Below are 17,965 nucleotides of genomic sequence, written 5' to 3'. Positions count from 1 at the left end.
GAACATTCAATAACATTCAACATAGATTGGATTTGGTTGAAGCTGATAGAACTCGTTACACATGATGACATACCTTTCTAGACCATTAGGTATAGTAGTTACCTCATGTAAAGTTTACTGCATTTTGTGGCCTCGCGAGACCACAACCTCTGTTCGCGTCTTCACAGTTATCGCGAGGTTTTATCAGCTGTTAGGTCTGTTTTTGGAGTCTGGTGGCTGAACGGTCAACACGTGGGGACGATACGGAACGTAGAAAGAGACAAGATAGAGGGAACACGTTGGGAGTAAATCTGCCCCGGTCTACGTATATTACTATTATATTACTATAATTCAATTCATCGTGGCGGCGTGGAGGACGCGTACATACCGTAAGTGTTTCAGGGGTGAACTATGTTAGCTAGCTATAACGCATAGGGATCCAACGAGGACGTCAACTGGTTATGCATCATTTCTAACAAGACATCGCAACATGGGTTTCATCAACCTGGGTACAATCTTGCGCTACAAAGTCATGTCTTGAATGACATTTTCGCCATTCGGACAGTCGGTCCTCACCCCGAATCTGCTCCCAACCGCTGCTCTCTCGTGCAGAATGTCCATGTCATTGAGCAGCAGCTATCCAGACCAGCTGCAGGTCACACCAGGTGCAACCTGGACCTATTCTCAAAATCACCAAATTATATCCCTGTTTGTCGCATGGTTGACGTTAACTAGACATCCTTCTGTCTGAATTCGCGTGGACTATTGGCAAGCTAAGGTGCATGGCTAGCTAACGAGCTGGCTATCCCATCGTCATGTCCAGCTAACAAGCTGACGTGAAGGTTTCGAGGCCCAAGTTGCAGAGGCATTATATGACGACCAAAACGTCCTGTTTGCGCAATATTTAGTCACTATTTAGTAAATGTCAGTGACTAAACATGCACGCGTGGTGTGTCCAGAGCGTGCGGCGGGCCGGGTGGTGTGAACGGAGAGTCTGACTTCCAACTCGGCGAAGATGGCTAACCTAACCTTAATGGAGAGGCTTAAATGATTTAGGCACGACAATGGACACAGTTTCAACACGATCATATGTATAACGTTTCTTGGCAATGCTTTCGTTCAGTCTTCCGCTATGGACAAGGAACCCATGACTGGTTTGAATATTCATGCACGTCTTTATGACATTTCTGGGTTTATCCAGCCGGCTAACTTGATACATTGAAATCCATCATGCGCCGCGGCCTACCATGCTAACATTACGCACTGTGTAGGTCACAGCTAGCAAGTTAACTAGCCCAGTTATTCTGCCTTATATTTTCTATTGCACTAAACACCGGTTGTTTGAAGACATTGTATACGTTTATCCGCATTGGCCTAACGTTAGTAGTAGACCATGATGACACTTTGGATCAAATATGTTTGTATATCGATCACCGGCGCACATGCATGTATCAGCACAGCCTCGAGGCTGTTGCCTAGCCTGACTGGGAAACTTGTATTCACATCTCCAGTTTGATCATGGGGTGCAATGTCACGTAAATGTTCGCTATTCCAGCATGGGCCTATTGTAGCAGTACGACATATGTCTTCGGCCGCTAGAATCGGTCTACCGCTTGTTTGATCACATACAATATAATCTAGCAGCATGCAACATGACTGGACAGCCGCATGGTGGGGAGTTGTTGTCTAGCTGCGCTAAAAACGCTTTCCCGTGTTCCAAAACAGCGGCGCCGTGTAATAAGCAGCTTACGCGTCCAGTGCTCGGCGTATTGTATGGTTAGTAACGTACAGTAAATACAGTGACCCTCCGTTATCTCCCACCCCAAGGTCGTACACGGGCGCAGCGTGCATTTTGACTTTACAGTCTACGTGCTCGCGATACAGGCCAAGGAGAGAACCGCACGTCGTCCAGTGAGCATATCCGCCGAACAATTTGGCCACAGAGTCCTAACTTTATGTGGGCGGTTTATCTAACCTTGTCGAAGGTGAATGTGGAGAGGGCGGGTGGATTTGGTGTTTTATTAACCGGCATGGCCGCAACTTTGGCGGTGACACACTTGAGGCGCATGTGAACCCGACCTTGTCAAGTCTGGATCTATAAAACCCCCTAAAGGTGCAACAGTATGGCAATACTACTTGTATTAGCACGTTTCCTCAGTTCACACTGGGATTTGAAGTATGCGTATCTGCCAAGTAAACAAATTATTCAATTTTAACCTAGAAATTGGTTTATTCTAACAATATTCCCTCATCATTTAGGTGGAATCATGATTTCCAACACAGAATTGTTATACAGTGTATTTTTAATTTAAACTCCTGTCACTTAGTGTTTGTTCTCGTGGTAGGTATTTTGAAACGTCTACTCTCCCATGTTCCCTTCTGCTTGGCTGCCCACTGGAGAGTGCTGGCCAGCCTGGCCTCCAGTCATGTGGGAAGATGTAGCCGACATCTCTCTCTCAGTGACCACCACCATGGCCAGCCACACACACAGTATCACGACTGGTCTGTTGTGTTTGTTTACATGGCGTGAGGCTACGCCTGGGCCCGATGCGTGGGGGGTGTGGGGTGGTCATCCAGCCAGTCTGACTAATACTATCTGACTGACCACTCTCTAATCCCTGACCTTCAAGCCTGTCCCAGTGACTCCCACCACCTCACTGCAGGAATCCCATGGGTGGAATTCTGGGAAGCCCTGTCTTCATAACTTGCAGCACATAGTGTTGTTTTAGTCGCTTTGTGCGGCGGCCTGTGCTTTGATTTCCAGTACCGTAACCCGCCTTTGTGTCGAGGTATATTAGTCAGTGGAGAATTTTACTTGTTTGAAACGTCAAACGGTTCTAGATCAAATCTTGTAATAAGAAAATTACATGGGAAGGTAACAAACAATTATGCACAATAGTTGCGGCCTAAAAAACTGGTAAGACAGTTTTCCTAGCTCCATCTGTGACCCTAGTAGTGAAGGATGCAAAACTGACTTGGTCCATATGCTACAGAAAGCTAGCTGACCCCCGAGTCCTTGTTATAAACCATATTGCCAACTCAGAAGTAGATGACAACATTTTTTATTGGCTTGAACAACAACAATGGCCTATTTCTAATCCTAGTTGTCCGTGAGCCTCTTATGTGAACGAGCTCAGTTTAACCACCGCTGCTTCACTGAGGTTCTCATTCTCTCACCTTCCCTGTCCTGACTTTGTGAAAAAGAAGTTTCTGTCAAGTGGCTTTGCTGCCCTCTGGTGTGCTCCTCTCAGATGAGGAGAAATGAGCCTGGGATATTGAGGATGTAAAGTGGTTCATGACCAGCCTCCTATTTGCCTGTGTCTGAGGACTAGCACACATAGTGGGCAGAGCAGATCTCTTCTGAACCTTTAGCGAAGGCTCCAGATTCCTCGCTGCAGATCCTGTCAGGGAAAACATATGATGAATGTGTCCTTAATGGGGTCCTGAGGTGAATGTCTGTCTCCTATGATGGGTGGTGCTGTGTTCCGCCCTTCAAAGATCATTCAAGAGACCGTCCACAGAGAGAGAGCGACTGTCCACACACACAGAGAGAGAGAGAGAGACTGTCCAGTGTCCACAGAGAGAGAGACAGTCCACAGAGAGAGAGAGACAGTCCACAGAGAGAGAGACAGTCCACAGAGAGAGAGAGAGAGACAGTCCACAGAGAGAGAGAGAGAGAGAGAGACAGTCCACACAGAGAGAGAGAGAGACAGTCCACAGAGAGAGAGAGACAGTCCACAGAGAGAGAGAGACAGTCCACAGAGAGAGAGAGAGTCCACAGAGAGAGAGAGAGAGACTGTCCACAGAGAGAGAGAGACTGTCCACACACAGAGAGAGAGAGAGACTGTCCACAGAGAGAGAGAGAGAGAGAGACTGTCCACACAGAGAGAGAGAGAGAGAGAGAGACTGTCCACACAGAGAGAGAGAGACTGTCCACACAGAGAGAGAGAGAGACTGTCCACACAGAGAGAGTGTGTCTACACAGAGAGAGAGAGAGACTGTTCACAGAGAGAGACCGTCCAGAGAGAGGGAGACCGTCCACAGATGGCCTCGACTGATGAGCTGTGAACGGGGGGCGTTCCATGTGGGCCTCCATGCTTCCTGACCCAACTGCATGGCAGAAGCATTAGAGGTCAAAGTCCTGCTTCACTGGCAGTTTGGCGCAGTGTTCTGATTTTAGGTGTGTGTGCGTGTGTGTGCGCGCGTGGCACGGGAGGCCCTGACTCACTCAGACAGGAAGGGGTGTGTTTTAGTAGTGGAGCAGGGAGTGAGGGGAGTCACCACGCCTACAACACACGCCTTCCTCCGAGAGGCTGGGTCTCTCCCGGCCTGTTAAGGAAAGGCATGCTTGGACTTCCTTTTTTGACACAGAGTGGCCATCTGCCCCAGCCAATTGGCGCAGGGGCAACTGAGCATGCCCAGTAGGCAGATTGGAGGTTAAACTTCAGCCGTGTGTGTGTGTCTCAACAGCCTGCAGTCCTGCTGCAGATGGGCCTCGCTGCGTGCTCAGGACGCCCATAAGGGGATCATGGGAAAATGAGATTGACTCTGAAATAAACACACCATTTTCCAGTCTCAAATAAAGATACCTTTTTTACTGGCTTTACCAGACATATTGTAAGCACCTTTTTCTTTGTCGACAGTCTGTACCTGTCCATCCATGGCCATAGTACTGGGAGTTCTCAATGTAATTGTTTTAATGCTTTTTTTTTGGGCCTTCAAAATAAATTCAGGCGCTTGTCCAGAGCTACTCTTAAAATGGCCTTAATGATTCAACTGCACTTAGTGTCTCTGTGCCATTTGTCGTCATAGCTGTGTGAACAGGCCTGATGAATTTGGAATCTTGTTGAAAGTCACACACACACACACTTTTACTTTCCTCTGGTGGGGCCTAGGGCTTGGTGTGAAGGACTAGCGTCCTGATGTGAACGGGTGCAGAGAGCTAGGAAAACATGTCGTGTCCCATCGCCCACAAGACCACAGCACGCTGATGCAAGAGGGCGAGGCAGTCTGTCTGCCCTTGCATGTTCTAACCTTTCATTTCCCAGGCTGATAACGGATTCATTTCACTTTTCTGTAAAGTCTCTTGATTTATTTATTGTTGTGTTATCTAGTATGACCGCTTATCGGGTGAATCAGACAACTTATTTTGGGCAGTTAGTTACTCAGATGTCCTTTTAGCCAATACAATAAATGAATAAAATCAGGAAATCACAAATGTGTTTGGAGGTTTTCCTCTACCTGGTGCTGCGTTCCTATTGGCTGGGAAGTGGTGGGGTGATGGGTGAGAGAGACGGAGAACGACGTCACCCCTGAGGTAACCGCGTTAGACGCCAACAACAGCTAGGAACAAAGATGGACGCTAGCTTTGTTTGCCAAACCAGTAGATGCCCTATGCAGTGCAGACTTTGCAGTATTTAGCGCATACAAAAGTGGTAGCGAGTATGTCCTCATAACCATTGGGGAGTACTGTGCACGACTGATTTAATGAGACCGAAATAAGACAGAAATGCTAATAAAAGTGTTACTAAAGTTTCACTCTAGTTGCACAGGGAGCTGCCATCTTGTTCCCGACTTCCAGAGTGAACTGGGGGTAGGTGCGAGTGGTACGAGTTCACGAGTGAAGAAAACAAGTGGGAAAGGACGTTCCAGTTAAAACTTTGCGCGTAGCATGGCGTACATAAATAATGACTTATCGGGCCATTAGGGATGCAGCATTAAAGGTACCCAATGTCGTTTTTGACCACTAGTATGCGCTCTAGAGCAAATTTGAGAAGGTGGTCCCCGAAATTCGTGTACTACATCATTGTGTCAATACGCGGAGCACATAATAGTGACGTTTCACACATCTTTGTTGTTTTCAAAACATTAGCTAAATATCATTTTGCGAAGAAATTAAAAGGTAGGAAAGACATTCAAGTGATTCAACATGTTTATTAGACTACAAGGAACCATATAATCGTGGAATTTCGAAAATAAACAGAACGGATTGTTTTGATTCACGTTTCGTTGGGTACCTTTAATTATGATGCTGGACTCTCAACAACAGCAATGCAGCGTCTATCAGCCCAGCGCTGTTCTAACCTGTGCTTCACCCCCTCTTGTCCCCCCCCCCAGGTCTAGCTGCTAGGGTCCTGAGGAGATGCCTCTGAGGTTCCGGTCTGTGGTTCCGTACACGCTGCCCGGAGTGCTGGCTCTGATAGGCTGGTTCTGGTACATCTCGCGCAAGAAAGAGCGAATCGCCAGCCACGACAGCGAGGGTCAGGAGGAGGCGGGGCCAACGGAGGCCATGGGCCTGCTGACGTCCCCCAGCGAGGGCAGGAACGGCCTGGTGGAGAAGCCGTCTGCGTCTCCAACCGCCTCCGTCCACCGAACCGCCGGCAGAGACCCGCCGCCCAGGGTGAAAGGTCAACGGTCGATGGAGCAGAAAGTGGAAGCGCAGGTCCACATACCCGCCGCCGCCGCGCCTTGCCTCCAGAGTTCCCTCCCGCAGGCGACGGCGGCGGAGGAGGTGGAGACGCCGGAGCGATTCGACGCCCCCTCCTCCGCCCCCCCCCACAGGGCGGAGGTGGACGCCGTCGCAGAGAGCCTCCCGGCCGGTCCGACACCGCCCGCAGCCACGCCCCCGACGATGTGCGGCCAGGAGGAGGAGGAGGAGGAGGAGGAGGGGAGCTTGACCGTCGCGGGTCCACAGGAGGTCGTTGAGGCCGCCGGGCAGAGCCCTTTTTCTGCCGTTGCCTTGGTAACGGAGACGTCGCCGGTCGCCCTGCGGTCTCCCCCTCAGCCCGCGGCGGTGGTTTCCCAGGTGATGCGAGCAGTCGCAGTAGCCACGCCCCCGACGCCAGAGCTGGTCGACGTGGAGAGACCTGAGCCAGAGGGAGAGGTCTCAGAGAACGACAGCCCCGCCCCAGCCACCAAAGACCAGCCGGCGACCTTGTCAGATAGCCCCGCCCACAACCAGCCACCCTCCTCGTCAGATAGCCCCGCCCACAACCAGCCGCCCTCCTTGTCAGATAGCCCCGCCCACAACCAGAGGCCCTCCTCGTCAGATAGCCCCGCCCACAACCAGCCGCCCTCCTCGTCAGATAGCCCCGCCCACAACCAGCCGCCCTCCTCGTCAGATAGCCCCGCCCACAACCAGCCGCCCTCCTCGTCAGATAGCCCCGCCCACAACCAGAGAACAGCCACGGCAGAGCTGCTCCGCGTCCCGGAGACGGCCGAGTCGGCATCTTCATCCTCCTCATCATCATCATCATCATGGCAGGGTTCCCTCCCCCTGGTCTCGGCCAGTGCTCCAGCAGCCTCCCCGTCGCCCGCGGCCCCCTGCCGAGCCCCCCAGGAGAACGGGGCCGCCGTCAGGCCGGAGCTGGAGCGCCTGGCAGCCGGTCTGATCACCGAGGTCATCTCGGCGGCCACCGCGCACGTCCTCGCCGTGGCCCGCTGCCCGGAGGCCGAGAGCCCCCCGCTGGCCTGCAGCAGCAGCACCCCGCTGGCCAACGGAAGGCCGTGCTCGGAGCCGGACGCCAGGAGGGGCAGCTGGCCTTCTCCCATAGGCCGCGGCGGCTCCAGAGGGGCGGAGACGACGGCGAACCGGGAAGAGGAAGCGGCGGTGCCCAACGGGTGCCCGTCGGCCCCGGCATGGGAGGAGCCTGCTGCCGGCCGCGACGTGGAGGAAGGCTGCCGGCCGGCCGCGTCACAGCAGGAGGTCCGGGGTCCGTCCCCGCCCGGCCTGGACGGACTGAGTGGCGGGGCGGAGGAGGCCCCGGGGCCCGGGGGTCCGGAGCGGGTGGAGGAGGAGGAGGCGGCGGCGGCCGCGCCCGGGGAGGAGCCGGCGCTGGGAGCGGCGTGCGAGATGAAGAGGTTGAACGGGACGGGCCTGAGGAACGGGGCTCACGCTCTGAGCGAGGCCGAGACCGACCAGTCCGGAGGTGAGCGGCACACGGCCTCCCCAGGGTCCTAGATCCCTCCCTGCTCAACTCCCACTCCTACGCTTCCAGCCTCGGGAATTTACATTTACATTAGTCATTTAGCAGACGCTTTTATCCAAAGTGACTTACAATACTTACAATAATTGCATTTAACGTAGGAAATCAGTGTGCTGCTACTCGCCAGAACTCCCAAGTGCATCTCCTTTCTAAACAAGTGACTAAGAGCATGATCTAGTGCTGAAGGCAAAGTGCAAGAGTCACAAACTAAAAATACAAGTCATAAATGGCAACAATGGCGCTAGGAGGGTTGCATTCTACTGACAATTCTCACAAACCAATATTCATAATTTATATAAATCCCTCCTTTTTTTTTTATATGACCCGTCTGTAGAGGAGGAGGGCAAACCTCCGCCAACGCTTTGGACTTTTACTGTCTGTTTTTCTCTCATCGGTCGGTTCTGTGTTGAAAGGCCTAGTACCTCCTGACCTCTGACCCCGGAGGGTTCTAGATCATTCACTAGATCATTCACCCATCATCTCTGTGCTTTGCCAACGTCGAATTTGTGGAAAATTTAGCAGTTTTTTTTTTGCGTTTTGTTTTTCACGATAAAAGAGTGGATCTCGTTCCGTGCAGTCAGTCAGACACATCGATGATAGACACACACAGACACACACACGGCTCAGTTTGATCTCATAGCCCAGTCAATACAGATGAAGGCTTTTGGTGAGATGGTTGCTTTTGCACTATAGGAGATCTGTGGGATCCGGTCTACTATTAACACATAGAGACACACGCATGCTTAGCTGGCGCTCCAAGAAAAACGATAACGGAAATATTAGTGCACTATCCTGGCGTTTTGTCTGTAGAATACAGTTTTATGGAGTGTCCTGGTCACGCTGTGACGGAAGGGAAGGGAAGGTCTGGGTCGAGCAGCTGGGAGCCAGAGATTCAGCTGCTTGATGCAGCGAGTTAAGTCCCTTTTGAAGTGTGATAAAAAATCAATTATGAATGGGGCTGGAGTGTCTACTGAAACCCAGATCTTCCTAATAGACATCAACTTACGAGTTATTTTATTTGGGCCTTTATCATGGGACACATTTCATCTTCCATGTCACCACTTCTGTTAGTCTCCCAGCTGTCGTCTTAGTACCCCAGCTGTCTACTTAGTACCCCAGCTGTCTTCTTAGTACCCCAGCTGTCTTCTTAGTCCCCCAGCTGTCTTCTTAGTCCCCCAGCTGTCTTCTTAGTCCCCCAGCTGTCTTCTTAGTCCCCCGATGTCTTGGCAACTCAGGTTAGTGAAGATGCCTTCAGGGAAACACAAGGGCGAGGCTGGATAAATAGATAGGGGGGGGAGGAGTCCAGCGTAATAAAGATACATAGAGAATATACATGAGAGAGAATTAAATTACAGTAAATATATTATAAATATATACATACATACAGTATGAATAAATATAGGATATATGCACGCATACATTTATTTACTTAATACTTAAAGATTGCTTGTAAATAAACTGAAGTAACGTTGCTTTGGGGCAAATTTGCACGCCAGCAGCACCACCCAACTCAAGGCTGCATGCTGAGTGGTGTAGTAGGTTACTGGGAGTTGTGGTGTCACTTCATTCATTGGGCTGTCTTGAGGCATGTTCAATATTACTGGACTTGTGATGCACACCATGTATGTACTGTATATCTTTACTGTATGTGTGTTGGCTGGGGAGTGATGTGTGGTTGAATGTGTTTTGGGGGGGACTGTTTCTACCTGTGTTTTCCGTGTGTGTCCAGGTTCTGATGTGAACAGTATGGACTCTGTGGACAGTGGCTGCACCATGGGTGCCGGGGACAGTCAGAACAGCCTGGCGTCAGCCCAGAATTCCCAGCTCATCGTGTGGGAGATCGAGGTGCCAAAGGTGAGCCGGGTCCACCCCACCTCCACTCCCGCTTGTTCAGGTGGCTGGAGGCCATATTACACCTGACGTCTTCAACCCCATTTTGAACACACAAACCCAGCTGCGCTAAGCCCCAAGTTGACAAAATGTTTCAGACCGGCCAACAAGAACTGATGTATAATTTAAACTATATTGGCATTCAGCATCTCACGGGCACACCGCACATTGCATCATGCACTTTGCGCTATTTTTGTGCAATGCACATACATTCTTGCGACAGATGCATCCTGACTCGCCTATGGTATAGTAGTACTCTAAGCTTTGGTATATTACCATACTGTAGGCTTTGGTATATTACTGTACTCTGAGCTTTGGTATATTATGTTCTCTGGGCTTTGGTATATTACTGTACTCTGAGCTTTGGTATATTATGTTCTCTGGGCTTTGGTATATTACTGTACCCTGGGCTTTGGTATATTACTGTATTATGAGCATTGGTATATTACTGTACCCTGGGCTTTGGTATATTACTGTACCCTGGGCTTTGGTATATTACTGTACTCTGAGCATTGGTATATTACTGTACTCTGAGCATTGGTATATTACTGTACTCTGAGCTTTGGTATATTACTGTACTCTGAGCTTTGGTATATTACTGTACTCTGAGCTTTGGTATATTACTGTACTCTGAGCTTTGGTATTATGTTCTCTGAGCTTTGGTATATTACTGTACTCTGAGCTTTGGTATTGTGTTCTCTGAGCTTTGGTATATTACTGTACTCTGAGCTTTGGTATATTACTGTACTCTGAGCTTTGCAGAGTGCATTGAAAATGTTGCCCTTTACTTAAGTAGATCTTTAAAAGTGTGATTGCACAATACAAAATGAAAACATCATTTTTCTCTCAGAGAACCCGACCCATTGTACCTTTTTATCCCTCTGAGACCTGAGTCTCTTTAAAGAACACCCTGGGATTATATACAAGAAACGGAGATATGAAATAAGCACTACTATGAAACTAATACTGTACAAGAAAACCCACCAGACAAAACGTCAAACAACAAAGTATCCGTATGACAAAGTGTCTACGTTCGTAGGGAAGGAGTTTAGAGTTTCATACACATCAGAACCCTGTGCCTCCATCACCCTCGAGGCTTAGAGCAACCGATGAACTGGTTTCCTTCCTGAGCCTGAACCAGTCAGTATCCTCATCAGGTACTTACCAGAAGCCTGCACATACAAGGGCAAGGATTAGAGAGCAAAGAGTATTGCTGCCTAAAAGTAAACTTATCTTGTTGACAACTTTTAGTATTTTAATATTTCTGATGAAGGCAGCAGATCTGAATGCTGACCGGTTATGTTGCTTCTTTTTTTTTTTTGTCCAAAATTTAAGAAGCTTGCACGTCTGTGTTGTGATAGGAATGCAATAAATTGTCGAGCCAAAATTGTCAATAACTCGCTCACCAGAGAACGCGTGTTCATACAAGTACCGTAGTTTTCAGCTCTGCAGAAATCAACATGGCCGTCTCGGAGCTGAAGCGCCACCTCTGCTCTCTCCCTCTCCACCTCTCAGCATCTGGTGGGCCGGCTGATTGGGAAGCAGGGCCGCTATGTGAGCTTCCTGAAGCAAAGCTCGGGTGCAAAAATCTACATCTCCACCCTGCCTTACACACAGGAGTTCCAGATCTGCCACATAGAAGGTGGGTGAGGAGGACTGTGTCTGTCAGGGAGCTGTGCCGTCAGGACGTAGCTCTGGGGAGCAATAGTCACTGAATGTGTTTGTGGTCGGCCCGGACAATATATCCATATGTATATCCATACGGAAATGAGACAGATTTCGTCTAAGATTTTGGATACCGTGTTGTTTTCCTGGTTTTAAAGGCTGCATTACAGTAAAGTGATTTAGTCCTTTTAATTAAGTACTTTTTAATTTATTTAATTAATATTTTAATTTCTGATATCTGATATGAGTGCTGGAGGGAGGGAGGGAGGAAGGGAGTGAGTGAGTGAGTGAGTGAGTGGCACCGCCTGGTGGGTGTCTCACTTCCACTTTTCAGGAGATTAGAGTTAGTTTGAAGAGACAAGCCTGATTTAAAATGGCAAACAAATACGCCCTTCAGCCCAGAGCAGCCGAATTGCTTAAAGTGTGTGTGTTTGTGTGCGTCATGCGTCCGCCAACCAGGTACACAACAGCAGGTGGACAAGGCGCTGTCACTGATCGGGAAGAAGTTCAAGGACATGGACCTGACCAACCTGTACGCGCCCCCCTCACTCTCGCTCCCCTCGCTGCCCATGACCTCCTGGGTAAGGCGCCCCCTTCAGGCCATGCAGAGAACCTGCGCTCAGCGTGGCCTGGCTTCTCTCTTCCCCGCAGTGTTGCTAGAAATGTCGTCTTGGCGTGGTTGGAAGTGCGAGAAAGAAGACCCCCTTGTGTTAATTACCTGTTAATTACCTGCCTGGAAGTTCAGACAGCAGTGAAGTTTATATTGAAATGAGCGGTGTGTATGTATACCGTGTACGAGCCGAGGGTGAGATGGATTCGTCTGCCCTCTCCTGCCAGCTGCTGCTGCCCACCGGTGTGACGGTGGAGGTGATCGTGGTGAACATTGTGTCTGCGGGCCACGTGTTCGTGCAGCAGCACACACACCCCACCTACCACGTCCTGCGCAGCCTGGACCAGCAGATGTTCCTCTGCTACTCCCAGCCAGGGACCCCCGCCCTGCCCTCCCCCGCTGAAGGTAGCGACCCCAGAGAGCCGTGTGTGCACGTGAGAGAGTGTGTGCGTGCGCGTGTGTGTGTGTGTGTGTGTGAGAGAGAGAGAGAGAGAGAGAGAGAGAGAGAGTGTGGGAGTGTGTGAGAGTGAAAGAGTGCGGGAGTGTGTGAGACAGTGAAAGAGTGCGGGGTCTGTGAGAACAGTCACAGGGAATTAAATGAGAACCACGTCTTCTGAGTTGTCAAAAGAGAGGTTTCTGTGCTTGGAGCCTGCACACTCTTTATGCTAGCTCAGCTGTCTTACTAGCTAGCAAGCTCTGATGGAGAGAAAAATAAAAGCTAAATGGAAAGGTAGCTTCTGATACTCTGAGTACAATGAATCAGAGAAAGATAATTCAGATAATTTAGCTTTGTCCCTCAGCCGAATGTTTCCTCCAGGAGTATTTAGGAAAATAATAACTTTTAATGATATTTAGTCAACTAAAACTAGACTAAAACTAAACCAATTCAGATGATTAAAATGTGACTAAAACTAAATAGCATTTTAGTCAAAACACTATGACTGAAATTTTGCTCATGCATTCTATTAGGGGACGTATCGAAGCTCTCATTGAATCATCACAAAACAAGCATTTTCATAGCTGCTACAACGGCAGCAAAGAAGGCTATTATTAAAGCTTGGTTTGACCCAGCTATCAAATCTACGCAGCTAACATATTATTTGGACATTTTAATTTTTGAAAAATCCACTGCCAAGATCCATGGAGCCAAGGTCTCCACAGTAGCAGCATGGTCCACTGCTGTCAATCAGATTATCTCGATTATGACCTCTAGAGGCTATCTTATTGTTCAAAATCTTTTAGTTCATTTACTGGTTTGTCTTATTTTGTTTTGTCCAGTCTTGTGCTGTTTTGTCTTCTCTCGTCTATCCTGTTTCTCTGTGGGTGAGTGAGTGTGTGAGTGGATGGATGAGTGAGAGGATCTGTTAGGAGTGCTCGAGTGAGTGAGTGAGTGTGTGAGTGGATGGATGAGTGAGAGGATCTGTTAGGAGTGCTCGAGTGAGTGAGTGTTTGAGTGGATGGATGAGTGAGAGGATCTGATATGAGTGCTCGAGTGAGTGAATGGATGAGTGTGAGAACGATCTTCTGGTCATGCTCAAATCCACTGTTAATCCACATTTTAAAGCTGTTATTTAAAAAAATTATTCTGCCTCATCTTTGACATCTCTTCGTGTGTGTGTGAGTGTGTGTGTGTGTGTGTGAGTGTGTGTGTGTGTGTGTGTGTGTGTGTGAGTGCATGCTTGCTTTCACTGAAGATCTTCCTATACAGATGTACATGATCCACTCACACGTCTCTCTCTCCCCGTGTGTGTCTGCGTGCGTGTGTGTCTGCGTGCGTGTGTCTGCGTGTGTGTGTGTCTGCGTGTGTGTGTGTGTGTGTTCCAGTGGGGCTGATCTGTGCGGCCCCTGCAGTAGACGGAGCCTGGTGGAGAGCCCAGGTCATCTCTTTCTACAAAGAGTCCAGCGAGGTGGAGATCCGATACGTGGACTACGGCGGCTACGACCGGGTCAAGATCGACACCCTGCGGCAGATTAGGTGGCTCCCTTTTTACACTCCTGGATTTCACACTCATATGTTGAAAGAATGCATGGATGGCTGGATTGGATTTAATTGAAAGTTTAAATATATCCCCCACAAATATCATGGGATGTTTCCTTCCATAAATGCAGTACATGCACACAAACAAATGCTGTGGATCTCTTATGCATGGGGGATGTGGGCAGCAAAACTGGCTGGTTAATAACACACACACACACACACACACACACCAGTCCATTCAGACAGGGCTGCTCGTTTTATAACATCAATCTCTGTTTGGAAAGTGCCCCTCCCAGTGGACAAATTCTCAATTAAACCACAGATATGGAGCTCAACTGAAACGCCTACTGACCAATCCTTTGTTAAATTAACTTTCTCAGGTCGGACTTTGTAACATTACCGTTCCAAGGTGCAGAGGTATTACTGGACAACATCGCCCCTCTGCCAGGTAGGTTCATGGATATATTTACTACTGTTAACTTCATTTGAGCAATACATGTTTTTCCCTGCACGTTAATAATTGTCATTGAGATTTGTCCCAGTGTGAACTGGTGTTTAGATCTGGAATCTGTTGTCAATGGTCTAAACCTGTAAGCCATAACTAACCATGCCCCACCCCCCCCCCAAACAGGAGAGGACCGGTTCTCCCCAGAGGCCAGTGCTGTTCTGGAGGAGATGACCCGTGGCGTGGCTCTGCTTGCCCAGGTACCACATGGGAACGTTGGTCTACTGATCATTTTCAGATATATACCTTTTCATTTGACATCAGTGGTGCAGTGTTGGTTTTTGGTCACCTGATGGTGACAACGGGAATTGCCAAACTTTCAAACATGTCTTTATACTCCTGCTGATCCAACCAGACTGCTGGTGTTTCAGCTATGGTAGGTTTCTAAATGGCAGGTTTACAATAGCAGGTTTATAATAGCAGGTTTATAACGGCAGGTTTATAACGGCAGGTTTATAACGGCAGGTTTATAACGGCAGGTTTATAACGGCAGGCTTATAACGGCAGGCTTATAACGGCAGGCTTATAACGGCAGGCTTATAACGGCAGGCTTATAACGGCAGGCTTATAACGCCAGGCTTATAACGCCAGGCTTATAACGCCAGGCTTATAACGCCAGGTTTATAACGCCAGGTTTATAACGCCAGGTTTATAACGCCAGGTTTATAACGCCAGGTTTATAACGCCAGGTTTATAACGCCAGGTTTATAACAGCAGGCTTGGTTCAGCATGTTAACCTGTGCTGTCTGAGTTGGGAGCTACAGTAGTACTGAGCTTTTCTACTGGATTGATCAAATCAAAATGTATTTATAAAGCCCTTTTAAAACGACAGAAGTCGACCAAAGTGCTACAGGTGTACAAAGGTGGGTTCTTATGATGGTGAGCTCTGTCTGTGGTTCCGTGTCGTCCAGGTTACCAACTATGACAACAATACCGGGGTGCCGTTGGTCCAGATGTGGAACCTGGCTGGAGAAGAGGTACGCTGTTTTCACACACCTGTCAAATTTGACGTTGAGAGATTGACATTAAACAACAAATACTTCTTTGAATCCTGACAGTTTGTGACACTTGTGATTGTAATTTTTATTAAATTGTCGGCCGTACTTTAATTATTTTCCCCCAATGTCAGTGATTTGTCAAGTCAGGTTTCATCTGATGAATTTGTTCTCTGTTTGGCCCCTCAGTTGGTATCAGTGAACCGCACTTTGGCGGAGAGGGGTCTGGGAACCTGGGTGGACAGCTTCTGAACCCCCCCAACACCCCCACCTCCCTCACACCAACCCTACGGACCCGGTATCCTCTGACATCTGGAGCCCTCCAGAAACAACACACACACACACACACACATACACACACACACACACACACACTTCAACAGGAGAAAACCAACCACTGGATTTGGGATACATTTTTCTGTTTTTTCCCCGCATAGTTTTTGTTTGTTGTTTTTTTTGTTTTGAACTTGAAGGAAAAAAAAGAAAGTACTTGTAAATTTTAAGAAAAGAAATCTATATTGTAACTAAATAAAGGTTGACCTGATTATTCCGTCCCACACCTCTCTCTGGGCCTCTGCTCAACTCTGATTCTGGGCTATTCATGCTCTGGATGTGTAACTGGACTCAATCCTGGATGGAGAACTAACCTGGCCTCTGCCAGATGGAACTTCCTATACACTTGAACTGTATAGACATCACCATGACGGTTGGATTTCCTCAAAGGAACTGTTCTTTGAGGGTTTTGCGGTGTGGGACCGAGCTAAATGTGAGTGTTGTGTAGGTGTGGAGTAGTAGCCATGCCCCTCTGCTGTCCTGTCTGTACTGTGCACAACATGTACGCAATGGCGGGTCGAAGGTCAGTTCTGCTCTGGTTTAAGAACTCTTGACACGTTGGCATATTTACAACCACAGTCTGAGAACAGGTGGGCGGGGGGGGTTGGGGTCTGGCCCCCTCCGTCTCCAGCCCCCCCCCCCCCCTCTCCCCCCTCCCTCTCGTAGCCATGGCAGAGTTGGGGGGGGGGGGGGGGTGTGGACCTGGGGTCCCGTTGGGGGGGGGGGGGGGGGGGTGGACCTGGGGTCCCCAGGAGGCTCGGCAAGGCTCCTCCTCTCCTGACAACTCTGTGGCCTTATGGAGAACCGGACCTCCTTCTCTGCACACGTCCAGCTGCTGCAGGCCGGCCTCTCCCACACCACCTGGGGCTGGGGGGGGGGGGGGACATGCCCCCGCGGGACGAGTCCTGTGTCCTCTCTCAACACGGACCTCACAGCTGCGGCTCCCACCACCACCACCAGGCCTCAGACTGACCAGTACAGGCTCCAGACAGGGAGAGGGGCTGGACATACAGGGGGGGTGGGGGGGGGTCTCTTCTCCTGAGCCCTGGCTGTGGAAGGACTTAAGAGGGGGGGTGGGGGGCACACGTGGGATTTGACTCGTGGCCGTGTATGTGGTGGACAATCCTGCGGGTCAGGCCTGGACATCTGACCTGCGACACTGCAGCGCCACTTCTAGAGCTCGCCCTCCTGTAGCGGCCTTAGGGAGGGGCCAGTGCATCTATTCAAATCCAGTGTGTGTGTGTGTGTCTCTTCTGTATGCATGTTAACCTGCCTACGACCACCCATCGTCCACTGTGCCGTCTCCTACCACAGCCCTGTCACATTACTGCCCCCCCCCCAGTTTACCTTGCGTTTCAGGGCGATTGCACTCTGCTTCATCATCTAGAAACACCGCTCGCTGGTTTCCACACCGGCCGGCTACGCAGGGCTGCTCAACGCTACCGTAGCTTTTCGACACGCTTTATACTGTGGCTTCTCGCTCATTTGGGGGCTTGCGTGGGAATTTCAGGATGTGGGATTATTGTCGAATGTTCGTGTGAGGTTGGGACCCGTGTCTTGAGGCTGGACGCTAACCCAGCATAGGCTGCTGCTGTTACCATGTTAAACCACAACACCCTGGAACTATAGTTCTAAACGTGGTCTTTCATTTGATTTGGCTCATAACTGTTTACTATGACTTGTTTCCCCCCCAAATTAGAGTGATTGTTTATGAAGTAGACCCCACTGCTGGTCCCGTCACACACTAAAGGAATGCGGTGACGTCACTCTGGCACAACACTGTCTCACTGAAGGCCCACGTCACTTTTAAAACTGACAGCTGTAGAACGTAGACGACGACTAACTTTATCACCCAGGTTAACTGCACTTTCTCAACCTCCCTTTGTCCTCAACTACACCAAGAACTTTGGGATAGACTCAGTGTCTCAGGATTGGTTATTCGTGAGTTGATGTACAGTAAGCTGCTTGGATGTAGGCTGCTGGCTGCAATGGAGAGATGGGGAAACATTGATTGTTGAAAGTCTA

The 17,965-nt window shown here is 49.4% G+C and overlaps 1 protein-coding gene across 1 annotated transcript; it reads left to right on the top strand.

The window, feature by feature from the left end:
* The first annotated feature begins 230 nt into the window (after nt 1-230).
* Nucleotides 231-16,665, top strand: akap1b (A kinase (PRKA) anchor protein 1b). The gene is made up of 11 exons (XM_084440858.1): nt 231-368; nt 6,097-7,907; nt 9,694-9,818; nt 11,370-11,496; nt 11,979-12,100; nt 12,357-12,534; nt 13,954-14,104; nt 14,488-14,555; nt 14,739-14,812; nt 15,524-15,589; nt 15,797-16,665. The coding sequence occupies exons 2-11, from the start codon at nt 6,122-6,124 to the stop codon at nt 15,857-15,859; spliced, it is 2,760 nt and encodes a 919-aa protein (XP_084296984.1). The 5' UTR covers nt 231-368; nt 6,097-6,121; the 3' UTR covers nt 15,860-16,665.
* The last annotated feature ends 1,300 nt before the right edge of the window (nt 16,666-17,965 follow it).

The sequence above is a fragment of the Borostomias antarcticus genome, assembly GCF_949987555.1.
Source record: "Borostomias antarcticus genome assembly, chromosome: 1".
Lineage (NCBI taxonomy): Eukaryota > Metazoa > Chordata > Actinopteri > Stomiiformes > Stomiidae > Borostomias > Borostomias antarcticus.
The sequence above is the reverse complement of the archived record's forward strand: the minus strand, read 5'-3'. Positions and strand labels throughout refer to the sequence as shown.